At 54.9% G+C, this 12,857-nt stretch overlaps 1 protein-coding gene across 1 annotated transcript in view; it reads left to right on the forward strand.

The window, feature by feature from the left end:
* Positions 1 to 750: 750 nt before the first annotated feature.
* LOC128902565 (mitogen-activated protein kinase 4-like) overlaps positions 751 to 12,857 on the forward strand; it is a 30,314-nt gene continuing 18,207 nt past the window's right edge. Inside the window, exons 1-3 of the mRNA XM_054185797.1 lie at positions 751 to 856; positions 8,036 to 8,209; positions 8,768 to 9,440. Coding sequence (XP_054041772.1) covers positions 8,895 to 9,440 — 546 coding nt within the window. The 5' untranslated portion in view covers positions 751 to 856; positions 8,036 to 8,209; positions 8,768 to 8,894. The remainder of the gene's footprint in view (positions 857 to 8,035; positions 8,210 to 8,767; positions 9,441 to 12,857) is intronic.

A 12,857-nucleotide genomic window follows, 5' to 3' on the forward strand; every position in this document is an offset into this window, starting at 1 on the left:
TTTTTAGAAGAAAAGACCGTAGGTGCCAAACCAAAAGGGCAAAGCGCTTTGCCCCGGTGAGGTATCGCGTTTCCATTCTGATTTATGGCTCGGGGAGAGGCTTCTGAGTCATCCGTTCTAGGAATTGCTTTATTTAGGTAACGGAAATAATTCTGCTGGTTTTAAATCAATGTGTTGTCAGCCAGTAACAGCCCGTGCGGCGTGAAAACCGCGGCTGAGGCTGAAGAGGGAGAAGGATGGAGGCTACAGGTGCAGCGAAACGCACCGGCTCCGACGTCTGTCTGTCTGTCGTGGACGGCTTGACCCAGGCAGATGCCCTCATAGAGACAGAGCTGGGTTTTTCCAACTTAATACCGTGTCAAACAAATGTATTTAGGCCGGTGGGAGAGGGCGCGTCGGCTGCGGGGCGCGGGTGCTGAGCCATGTTTGTTCAAGGCACTGTCTGGTTGCTGTCTGGCTGCCGGACCGCCGAGCCCGGAGCGGTTTCACGTGTTCATCCCGCTGGGAAACGAGACTTTTCCCCCCGCCTCCCCGCCACGTCTCGCCTGCGTTCAGCCATTCGCAGCCCCCTGCCACGGCTGATTTCCCAAAACCGCCTGCCTGGCCGGGAGCAGCCGGGTGCCTTTCCCACACCGCTTAAAATCCCCGCGAGTGTCAGCGAGTTCTTCATTGTTTTCTGTTCTTTCTGTTGAACTAATGAGCGTTTTCTGATATTTTTATTTTCTTTCGCGGGGTGATTTGTCCTGGCCACAAGTGCCCTAGCCGTTAAAGGAGGAAAATTCCCATTTTCCTGCGGGAGGTTCGGGCAGCAGAGGTGACTTTGCGGTGCTGGGTGATGCTGCTCCGCTCGCTTATGGTACAGTCGCGTGCATGGGAAAACTGTGTGTGTGTTACCACCGTTCAAGCCCCGGCTCTGGGGTCGGTTTTATGCTGCTTCCCTTTGTTTTTGCCTTCTCCCTCCGGCTTTTCCCACCAAATTTCACCTTTAAAGGAAGGGTCAGCGCTACTTGGTGCCTTCTGGCCTTTTGCTGGTGGCAGTCGTCTTCTCGATGGGTTTTTCTTTGCATCCTGGTATTAAAAGCATCCGATTAATCCTAGTTTCGGGAAAATACGATCCACTCCTGAGCAGGTTGCACGGCTGTTGTTTGGTACAGCCGGGTTGTCAGGGCATCATAGATCCCAAAGGGAAAAATACCCTTTGGGGAAAAACAGGTTACTTCAGATCACCCAGGGTACCTGATGTGCCGCGCATCGGCGGCCCTAGGGAAGCTGGGAGGATAAAGCCCGAGCTCAGAAACCGGGAGCGCGCTCATGGATTTGCCTGTAGTAATCTCCGACTCTTTGCTCTAAGCAGCTCTGGCGTAAGAGGGTCTGATTCTGCCCGAGGGGGGAAGGCTCTGCCGGTGATAATTAGCAAGAGCTTCGCGCAGAGGAGCTCACAACCGCAGCCTCCTGACTTTGCAGCTTGCTTTTAGGCAGGTCCACGCGTTTTCCGGTGTCTGGGCACAGGCTTGTGGTGCTTTCTGGGGTACCAGGGTGGGGTGTCGCTGGTGGAGACCCCACCACTGAGGGAGCCGAGGAGACACGGCACAAGAGCGTCGCTTGTTCTTCAGCATCCTTCGAAGGCCGAGCGGTTCCTGTCGCTGGCTGGATTCAGCGTGAAGTTTGGGGAACAGCTGAGGTGGGGCTGGTTTTGCTGGGATGGGTTTTGCCCCGCCCCGTTTTCCTGTTTCCCTGGAATCCCGTCTGCCAAATCTGATCTCCCAATGTGTCTTTTTTTTTCTCCTGGGGGGCCGGTGCAGAGCCACAGCCCGTAGGCGTCGGGGCGTGTGGTGGAGGGTCTCAGGATGGGCAGGACGTGGGGGGCCCCCCAAGTCCGTGATGGAAACCTCGTACCCCTGGGGGGTGCGGGAGGTTGCAAAGCAGGGAATCAGATCCCGTAGGTTATGGCTCGAGCTGCAGGAGGGAAGGGAAGGAGGCTGTTTGCCAAGACAGGAGCAGAAGCGTTGCCTTTACCTGCGGTCAGCCCTGAAGAACGACCCATCCCAGGGCTCTCCGCGGGATGTTCCTGCAGAACTCGGCACCAGGAGCCCGTGTTTATTGATGGGAAGGACTAATTAAGTTTCAGCCTTGGAGCAGTCGCTGGCCTGGGAGCTAAGAGCTACGGGAGGCTTGCCAGTATTTCCCTCTGCTTCAGTAACTCCGTTACTGTGACTAAAGCTTGGAGAGATTTCCTAAAGTCCACCACGGGAGCAGCGGGCACCGAACTCCCCGGTCTCGGTCCGCTGTGCCCTCCGCCGCGGGGTCTCTCCTGCGGGTCGGAGATGGCCCCCACCGGGCCCGGCGGGGATGCTGCTGCCGCTGCGGCATGGGGACAGGCCAGGCAGAGTTAAAGGATGTGGAAAAGGCTTTTTCTGGGGGATGAGGCATGCGGGGGCGAAGAGAGGGAACGTAAAAATGAATCTCATCGTGCTCCCGCCGGATCTACCCGATAAAGGAATCAATAAGCTGAGCCTGTACGATGAAGACAGCCCCTGCCAGACCCCTCCTGCTTTGCAGCGCGGTCTTTAATCTCGGACCCGGTTGAAAAGGCCTTTGAAATGTAATGGTTTGCAGGATCCGGCCCTTTACAAGGTGTTCAAGCGAGAGATCGCCGTTATCCTCCTTTAATTAGCACCTGTGGTGCTCTGTTAATAACAGACATCTTGTTAGGACACTTGAGCTTTAATGAATTCATCCAGCTAGAGAGATCGCTGCCGCTTGGAGGGGGTTTCGGGGTAAAGGGAAAGCTCATCACAACCTCGTGGTCAGGCCTTGTGCTGGGAAACACTGGGAGCTCGCTGGGAGAGGGCAGCGGAGAGCCCGTGTGAGGGCACCCAGAGCCTCCCTGAGCCCGTGTGAGGGCACCCAGAGCCTCCCCGAGGGCACCCAGCGGCACCCAGAGCCCCCCCCGAGCCCATGCGACGGCACCCAGAGCCCCCTGAGGGTACCCTGAGGGCACCCAGAGCCCCCCGAGGGCACCCAGAGCCCCCCCCAAGCCCATGCAAGGGCACCCAGAGGCCCCCAAAAGTCCATACGAGGGCACCCAGAGCCCCCCATCCTTCCGAGGAGTGAAGGGAGCAGACAGGTCAGCGCAAATCCCAGCAGCAACACGGGGGCAAATGCTTTCCTTGCGCGGAGTGGTATGGGAGAGAGACAGAAAGAGCTGTAGAATAAAAGAAAATTTCTTAATTCCCCTGGTTTTTGCATTGAATGGCAGAAGGGGGCCCGATTATAACATCCCAGGAGCAATATGGGAGCTCCTGACCCTTCCCTCTGGCCATGCCGCAGGTTTGAACGATGACTTTGACGTCGCACGTAGTTATTAAATCCATGGAATTTATGATCTGCAGACCAGGAGAATTTTCCAACAGGGAAAATTTTTGGTATACGCTTTCTGCAAGTACCCCAAGGCTTTCCCAGCTTTAAAACTAGGATAGATGGGCAGGAGAAAAGGCGATGGGAATGAAAATAGCCCACAAATCCCTTAAAACTATTGTCCCTTTGTGCTTTACCATCTTCCAGAACCCCGGCAAAAGCCTCTGAGCGCACGAGCAAAAGATTGGGGTGACTCCACCGGTATAAACAAGTCGGATTTATTCTCCCTGTGCATCGTCTTGGTGTCGCCACAAGTTTTATTGCTCTCTGCTCCTGCCCCTCTGTTGTGCTTCAGGATCCGCTTGTTGGCTGGATCCTGCTGCTGTTTGCCCTGAAGCTCCCATTGAATTCGGCTTTTCAAGCGGGTGGCGGATCCCGGCCTCATCAGCTGGAAAACCCCTGGGACTGTGGTTCGTAGTTCTGTGAAAACAGACCCATTTTCCATCGTCTGCAGCCAAATAGCATCGCCGCTGCTTTTGTGACCGCTGTGGGTCTCGGCGGTTATTTTCATTAGGCCACTGAAATAATTCTTTTTCATTACACTAGACTGGGAGAACCCAGAAGAGAGGAAAAAAACCAGGATTGCTGATGATGAAGTTCCCGAAACTCCTCCTTGGTTAGCTTCAGTGCCGCCCCAGGATCCAGCCCTTCCTTGGAGATGCATGTTTAAATAGTCAGATGGTTGTTTCCCTGCTCCATTTTCCAGGCATCAGCTGCTCGGATAATTTGGGAGCAGCACCCAGGCTGCGTGCACGCTTTACTTCGTTTCTTTAGCGCTCCTAATGAGATAACCGGTCAAAAGTGATGTCCGGTTTGGATGATGGAGAGCACGGGCAAAAATAACCCTTTCAGGGAAGGCTGGTCAGCCCGATCCTTTGGGTTTGTCTCGCTTGGAGGAGGCAAAGAGAAGGACAAACAGAGACAGCGGTCAGTCCCGTGGGAGCATGTTGCCCGCTGTTCCCTTGGCCGCGGTGCATCTCCCCGTGTTCACCACCAGCTTTTCCCCCCGGTGAGAGGGACCCAGCCACCAGAGCGAGAACAGGAGCATGGCTGGCGTCCCTCGGGGCCATCCTTTTAGGGGTCATTCTACCTCAGCCCCTCTAATTGCAGAAGATGCTGCGGGGTCATCACTCAGCTGGGGCCTGAGACGTAGCCAGGAGCACCATCACTTTGCTCGTGAGACGAAACAGGGCTCTTTCTTCCCTTTTAGCCTTATGCAGCGCATTTTCCCTTTCAGTGCTTCTGGAACTGTACTAATTATTAATAATTAAGCTGACGGGGCAAAACTTGGTTTCCTTCCATTGCGTCTAGAGTAAGCCAAGAAGCTCGGCGTGGGAGCCAGCACCGCGTCCCGTCCAGCCCTACCTGGTCCCAGCAAACCCCGTGAAGTTTGGTTCATAGTGCCAAAAAAGCCGAGAAACGGGGTGGATTCTGGGTGCTGGGGCTGAGAGACGGAGGTTCAGAGGTGGATCTCAAACCCAACGCGGCACCTTCTTGAAGCAGATTGACCCAAGCGCTATTTCACAGAGTTCCCTTTGCCAGTTGGGAATTTTTTTGCTACTTTTCTTGGTTTTTTTACCTCCTCAGACATCCAGGAGACCTGTGAAGAGATTGAGGTCTTCAATGCAGCCTTGAGAAACTCAGGTCAGTCACCCCAAGTGGAAAAGCTCCGGTTTTCCTGCAGCCAGACGTACCTCTTGCCGTCCCCTGGTTGCTCGTCAGGTCCAGCCTGTCCTTAAACCTCCCCGTGGTCCTCAGACCCCCGACTGCCTTCTTGGGGTTTCATCAGCATCTGTTCCCTTTCCGTGGCCGTGCAGTCGGCTTGCGACGCGGGGGCAACCTTCCCGCGCAGGTTGCCCTTTTCTGCTGTCCTTGCAGAGCCTTGGGATTTATTTACCTTCCTTTTCCCCTTGACTCCTTGTTTCTCATCCTTTTTTTCCCCGCTCCCGTGACTATGGACCAAGGCACCTCTCTGGCTTCGCCCCGCTTCCTAGTAGGGAGAGCGGCTTTCTCTGTTCAAGAGATGCAAAAGCCGGCATTAGATAATTGCTGAATTGTAGAGAGGCTGTAATTATTTTTGCTTCCAACTACAAGAGCGAGCAGCCTTTGCCAAACATCTTGGGAACTGCTGGCAGATGCTCTTTGGAGGGTATCCCTGCCCTGCCCACGTCCCTCCCCGCCCATCGTACGGTCCGTACGTCTTTATTTTAACCGTTAACCGATTCCCGCTTCCAATCGCTGCGATGTGCCGGCCTCGAGCGTTACGGTTCGCTTCCGTCTTTAATGATGGAGGGTTGCAAGCCGAAACAAAGCTTGGTATTTGGTGTTTTCCCTGTCGTTACCCTGGATAACTTCTGCCAGAGAGCAGGAGGGGTACCGCCGGCGATGCCCGATGCTTGGGGAATGCAGAGTGATGGACCAGGCTGTGAACCCACTGCCGGGTTAATGGAGCAGCTCTGGTGATTAAGGGCTGTAACAGAGGCTTTATTCTGGCACGAAGAACACAGCGGGAGCAGATCCACGGTAATTTTATTTTATTTTCCCCTCTCTGAGCAGCACTGAGTCATCTGGGATGTCCCCCTGCGAGGTCCCAGCCCTTGTCGTGCAGCTGGTTGGTCCCTGCAGGTCTCCCGGGCTTCAGAAGGACCTGGTGGTCCCCTCGGTGGGTGGCACGGGACATCGGTCTGCACGTGGGTCGCGTGGCAAAGGGGGGGTGCAGCAAAACGAGGTGTCGGGGTGTGTTTGGGAGCGGGATGGAGGCCAGGCGGGAGGAGGGTGTCCTCGTTTCTCTGAGATTCATAAACATCTGCAGGGAGACGTGGTAGGTCGAAAGCTTCGCTGAGCTGATCATCTGGAAAAAAGAAAAGCCCGGCCATTGCCTAACGCTTCGTGCCGTTCGTTCAGTTCTCTTTCTAAATTAAGTAACTGCAGGTGAAAAATCACGGTGTTTTATCTAGAAGGGCTTTGAGGGCTTTGGGCCATCTTTTCCCAACTGAAGCGTCTGCAAGAGGTGGTCCCTTGCCCGTGACCACCCTTGCGTGGTGACCTGCCACTGGAAAATGACATTTTATCAGGAATATCCCCAAAATATTGGGATCCTCTGTGCCGCTGGCTAAACCTGCATCCTTGTCCCCAGTATTTGCCCGTTATGCCGTTGCCAGCAGTTGGGTGAGGGGTCTTGCATGGTGCCAGCAGGTTCCTCTGCTGCTTTTCTCCTCCTTAAAAGCCAGTGCATCTTGATAAGAGACTCCTCCATCGCTCGGGGCAGCACGTGTTAGCACGGAGAGGCTTTGGAATATGGGGTTATGCTCCTGGGACGCCACAACTCCCTGTTGCTCCCCTTGCTTGCGTGGGGTCTGCGTTCATTTGTTCCAGCTTCTTGATGCCAAGGGTGTCGTGAAGTCTTTTCATATTAATAGGAGGTGAAAAGCCACAATTTAAACATTATATCATTTGTCTGTCTCTATATATTTATTTATTCAGCTGTATTTTCAAAGAGCACCACAGGACACTATATTTATCTTGTATATGTGTCTTGTTTGCGCGGAGGAGTTCTTGGGCCTGTGGAACCACGACCTCCTGGAGGAGGAGAGCAAGGCTGCCTCCAAAGGCAGTAGCTGCTAAACTTGGACAGATAAGGGAGTTGTTTTTTGCGGTGTCTGGGTGCCGAGCGCATCCTCACGAAGGACACGGTGAGAGATGAAGTCAGCTCCTGTTTTCCCACCGTTTCATCCCACCCTTGTGTCCATCACCAGCGAAGCCGCCAGAGAAGCAGGGGGATGGTTGCCCACGCCGAGCTGCTCTTGGCAGAGCCGGCCGCTTGAGCTGCTTGTCGCGGGCGCCGCTGATGGATGGCGAATCCCCGCGGCTAACGCCACGGCTCGTCCGTCTTAAGGAGGATGCTCTCCTCCTTCCACCGGCGCACTGGAGGAGAAACAAGCCCTGTCGTCAGCAGCTTGCGCGCCCCAGGCCGAGCAATGCCGGAGCAGCTCTCTTTAGAAATGCACTAAAATCGCGTGGTTTGCGGCGTAAGGGAAAGGGTTGGCAGCTCCTCGTGCGGAGCCAGCAGCATCCCCAGGCTGCTGCCGAGGTTTGCTGGGGGACCCTGAATTCAGGGGGTGTCCCACCCTCTCGCAGCCGGTTTTTAAGGCTCTTTTTGGCTCTTTGGGTGGCACCACCTTGTTTGCCCAAGCGATTTTGGTCGTTATAGGCTGAAAAACTCAGTGGCCCTCTCTGCTGCTCGGCAGGGAGGGTTCATGCCCTCGCAGGCTGCTACCGCACCTTCCTCACGGCGCGGTGGAAACGGGCAGTCGAGGACGTAACGTGCTCTCTTTGCCTTCTGCAAATCGCTCTGTAACATTTTCAGACAGATTAAAATTTAAAAAAAAAAACCCCAACAACCTAATAAAGGGGAAAGGAAGAGTTACGGTTTTCTGCATGTTCCAAATCGAAAAGGAAAAATTAACCACCTGAAAAATGCTGCTAATGATGCCTGCCTTCGGGAGGGGATAACTAATGAGTCTCCGAAAGGTCACAGTTTTGCTCGTGGTTAACCTTCAGCAAGCCATTTCGTAGGCAGCGCTGCTATCAAATGAATCCATCTCCTCTTCTCTTCCAGGAGCGGGGCTGAGACCTGCCGAGGGACAACCGGGCAGCGCGTTGCGGGGAGCTCCTCCGGCCAGCTGTGAAAGATCGATCGGATGGCCTTCGGCTTCGCCAGCGTAAGACATACGAGGGGAAGGTGCTGGAACTGCAAACGTGGAAACTTCCTGCACTGAATGCAGCCGAGAAAGTGAGTTTTGGCCCGCAAAATATTTGCTGCCGCCGAGATTTCTATCCGCTGATGTGGAAGATGGGGTCTGCCCGTACCCAAAAGGGAGCGACGAGAAGGGCGAAGCTTTGCTGACCGGTGGGGAGCCCGGCCAGCGCCTGGATGCGCTTCGCTGGTGGGGAAAACACTGTCAAAACTTGTGGGCAGGGGGGGTTTGGGGCAGCGAAGGGGCCATGGGGCTGCTCTGGGCTCTGCCCCGCGGCGGGACGGGCCGGCTGCCCCGGCACTGAGACGCCGGGGACGCGGGGCCGGGCGTCCGGCTGTACTGCCAGCTCCACGCTTCGGCATCGTCTCGGGGATATCGGAGAAGGAAAACGAGAGAGTGGCTGAAAAATGTAGCACTGCTGATCTTTAAGCCTTGAGAAAAATAACCTAGAGATCACCGGGCCACGGTTATCCGCGTTGCTTGAAAAGTCTCTTCTGCCCCTTGATTTCTCACCCAGTTTAAAACATTTTATTCGTGTGTGTGTGTGTGTGTGCTCGCATCTATTTTCACCGCATCTGCGTGTCATCTTGAAGCCATGGGCATCTGTAAGTAATAATGAGGCACTTGATTTCCAACCACGTTTGTGACCTGGAAGCCCTTCGACTCTCCCAGCTTTTCAAGTGACGAAGAGGAACGAGCCGAAAGAGGACGGAGCCCGCGATGGCAGAGAAGTGCGACTGCATCGCCAGCATGTACGGGTACGACCTGGGCTGTCGCTTCATTAATTTTCGCCCCTTGGGCTTTGGGGCCAACGGGCTGGTGCTGTCAGCCCTCGACAGCAAGAGCTGCCGCAAAGTGGCGGTGAAGAAGATCACCATCGGCGACGCGCGGAGCATGAAGCACGCTTTCCGGGAGATCAAAATCATCCGCCGCCTGGACCACGACAACATCGTGAAGGTGTACGAGGTGTTGGGGCCGAAGGGGACCAACCTGCGCGGGGATTTTTTCAAGTTTAACATGGTGTACATCGTCCAGGAATACATGGAGACGGACCTGGCGCGGCTGCTGGAGCAGGGGAAGCTCGCCGAGGAGCACGCCAAGCTCTTCATGTACCAGCTGCTGCGGGGGCTGAAGTACATCCACTCCGCCAACGTCCTCCACCGCGACCTCAAGCCGGCCAATATTTTCATCAGCACGGAGGACCTGGTGCTGAAGATCGGTGACTTCGGGCTGGCCAGAATCGTGGACCAACATTACTCACACAAGGTAGGTGATGCTGAATCGCCGGGGCCGGTGCTCTCTTGGCGAGCTGCCGGCCGGCACGGGGAAGCGTCGAGTGCGCGTAGGGTGAAGCGGTCTGACCGTGGTGGAGAAACTGGTCCTTGAGCCTGTTTGGGCACTGTAAGCCCTGCTGAGGTGGTCACTGGTGGTAGTTGCCCTCCCCACCCCAAGCCAGGAGGTGTTTCCTGGGCAAAGCGCGCGCGGGTTGAGCTCTGCCAAGCGTGTCCCAGGGCTCTCCAGCGCTGCAGAGCACCGAGCAGGGCGCAGGAAGGGTTCGAGTGCCGTTCAGGTGCTTTATAGCACATTTATCAAATATATACTTATATATTTTATTCCGTCCCAGCAAGGGACTGTGGGCAGGTGTGCGGTCGCTCGCGTTCCTTAAATGACTAAACTTTCTTTGCCGCTTTTATAAAATGCGAGCTGACGTTCATCCCCGCAGTGGGAGCGTGGGCAAAGGGCGCCTGGTGCGTCTGCAGCCACTCCGCTCGTCTTTGTCCTCGCTTCGGTGCTTTTTAAAGTTTAAAAAAAACTGGCTTTTAAAAAACCCACCTCCCTCTGAATTACACTTATTTAATCGTAAGGAAAGCGGGATGGGTCTTTGAGACACAGTCACGTTCTTTTATCCGAGGTCAAGATCCCAATAATGTATAATGTTTTTTGCTCTTTGGTACTTACCTACTATATTATAATGGGATAAGAATTGTGAGTGGCTGGGGGCACAGTCCCACTGCTGCCCTCCTCGGGGCAGGGGATGCCCGGAGTCCCCCAGGATGCCCCCGGGCCCAGGCATCCCCTGCCACCCCATCCCTCGGTCCACGCACGCCTTCTCACGGCAGTCTGGCTGGGATGGAGAAGGGAAAGGAGGAATGAAGCCAAATGCAGGAAGACGAATACCTGTCGTTGAGTTAGGGGAAATCTGTCCCCTCCTTGGAGGATCTTTGGGACTGGCTCAGTTTTCCTCTTCTGCTGCTGTCACCAGTTTTTCTCCGTCTGCCCTGGGGAGGCCACAGCTGGAGCACTGGGTCCGGTTCTGGGCTCCCCGGTTCAAGGAGGACAGGGAACTGCTGGAGAGGGGACAGCAAAGGGCTATGAAGATGATGAGGGTCTGGAGCATGTCTCTTGTGAAGCAAGGCTGAGGGATTTGGGTCTCTTCAGTCTGGAAAAGAGACGACTGAGGGAGGGATCTTATCAACACTTATAAATACTTAAAGGGTGGGTGTCAGGAGGATGGGGCCAGGCTTTTCTCAGTGGTGCCCAGCGACAGGACAAGGGGTAACGGGCACAAACTGGAACACGGGAAGTTCCACCTAAACATGAGGAGGAACTTCTTTCCTTTGAGGGTGGCCGAGCACTGGAAGAGGCTGCCCGGAGAGGCTGTTAAAAGAGCTGCCTTTTTTTCCTCTAACAAACAGAATTCAGCATGGCAGCCTGGAGCAGCGAAGCCCTCCCGGTGGGATAGCCCTGGATGTGTTGCTCTGTTTTGGGATAGAGGGGGATGGCATCCCATGGCTGCCCCTGGGCTCTCCCTTGCCTTCGGGAAAGGGAGGTTGGAGCTGGGAGCAGGTTGCGGTGGCTTCGCTGGTGGAGCAGCTCAAGGTGGGACCCTAGCAGTAACAGTGGGCAGGCAGCGTGGGAGGGAAGGAGGCAAGGAAAAACACTTAAGAAGTCTCCGTAACACACAATCCTGATGCTAGTGGGTTTTAAAGGGAGTTGGAGTGGGTTTAATGCTGGTTGCCATCCAGGCTGGAGGTTTGGAGCAGTGGAGGAGCGTGGTGGAGGCTTCATCGACTCACAGATCCACGTGATCCCAGGAGAAAGCAAAGTATCGCATAGTCTACACCGGTAGACGTGATGCAGTCTGCAGCCCCCTTCTGGTTAAACTTACTCTTTGGTGTTGTAAGATAAGACAAAATCATAGAATCACAGAATGGTTTGGGTTGGAAGGGACCTTAAAGACCATCTAGTTCTGACACCCTGTTGTGGGCAGGGACACCTCCCACCAGCCCAGGTTGCTCCAAGCCCCATCCAACCTGGCCTTGAACCCCTCCAGGGATGGGGCAGCCACAACTTCCCTGAAGAAAATCTATTTTCTTGAGCTGGATGTTTGTGTGGATGAGTTCAGTGTCCCCCATGGACCCGCCGTTGCATCCGTGCCGAGGTTTAAATACGTTTTGCATTTACCGGTGGGTTTCCGCCCAGCTCTGATTTGGGCGTCGTTGCTTTGCGCGGGGAGGCGGGGAAGGGGAGAGGGAAAAGGATGGCAAAAAGGGGATCTAGTGAGCCTGAAGCTGAGCCCCGATCCGTTCTGATTTCAGGTTTGGGGAGAGACAGAGCCTGGGGAAAGGGAAGAAGGTTTGCAAGGGACACTGGGGAGAGTGCGGGGTCCGTGTCACTGCTGCTTCCCTCTCCCGTGCTCCCGTCCTCACCGGTTATTTTGTTTCCTGGCTCGGGAAGAGGCTCCTGGCTTTTTAAGTGAGTGTTGGTTGGGTTATTTTTTTAAGTCAGGTGCGTTCAGAGGCTTTTCCCAAGGGAATGTAGCTCCTGGAGCAAACCCCTGCAACCGTGAATGCAGAAAGTCACTGATTTAAGGAGCATCGTCTCGTCAGAGACCGCGGGATCAGGGTAGGAGTCGTCTGTCCTTGTTTGCTGCAGAATTGTTGTTTTTTCTAAGCAATTTTCCATCGCCTTAATAACAGCCGGTGCAGCGGGAAAGAGCTGTCAAGGGCTTCGTGCTGGGATGTAACTTTTCAAGATGCCGTCATCCTCCGGTTCCTCCCGGGGGTGGGAGGCTGGAGCAGCAGGGCAAAAAACCGGCAGAGCCCCAACTGTGCAAGAGAGACCTGGATACCGCTCCAGAGCAGAGCCAAAAATAGCGGCGCTGCGGTGAGCATCCAGCACCGCAAATAACGTCACTTATTCATAAATTCCGGCGACGGGGCGGACTGTGTTTGCCGAAGCCGGGTGACGGGCACTGGAAAGGCGGAGGTGCGACAGGGGGGTTTGGATGGGGCTTGGGTCAATCCCGCCTTTGATTTTCAGCTCTTCTCAGATGACTCAGAAAAATCAATTCCTTTCCGTGTTTCTCATTCAACCTCCGCATTCCTCAAGGGCTCACACGGATTTACAAGCTCCTTGGTGTCTGCTCTTGCAGAAAGCGTCAGCAAGAGGGAGAGGAGCGGAGCATCACCACGTCTGAAGCTCCGTCCTGCTGCCCGCTGGCGTTGAGCGGAACAGGGATCCTTACACCCCAAATTTTGGTGCTGCCAGCCGGTGCTAACGCAGAGCTGCCCAAAAGCAGACGAAATCCTGCTCCCTGGGCCATTAATTGCTGTAAAGACCCAGTAGATCCACACCTCTGAAGGCAGTGGAGAGCTGCACCGCTAACTTAATGTTTTCTTG

Source organism: Rissa tridactyla, chromosome Z, assembly GCF_028500815.1.
Source record: "Rissa tridactyla isolate bRisTri1 chromosome Z, bRisTri1.patW.cur.20221130, whole genome shotgun sequence".
Lineage (NCBI taxonomy): Eukaryota > Metazoa > Chordata > Aves > Charadriiformes > Laridae > Rissa > Rissa tridactyla.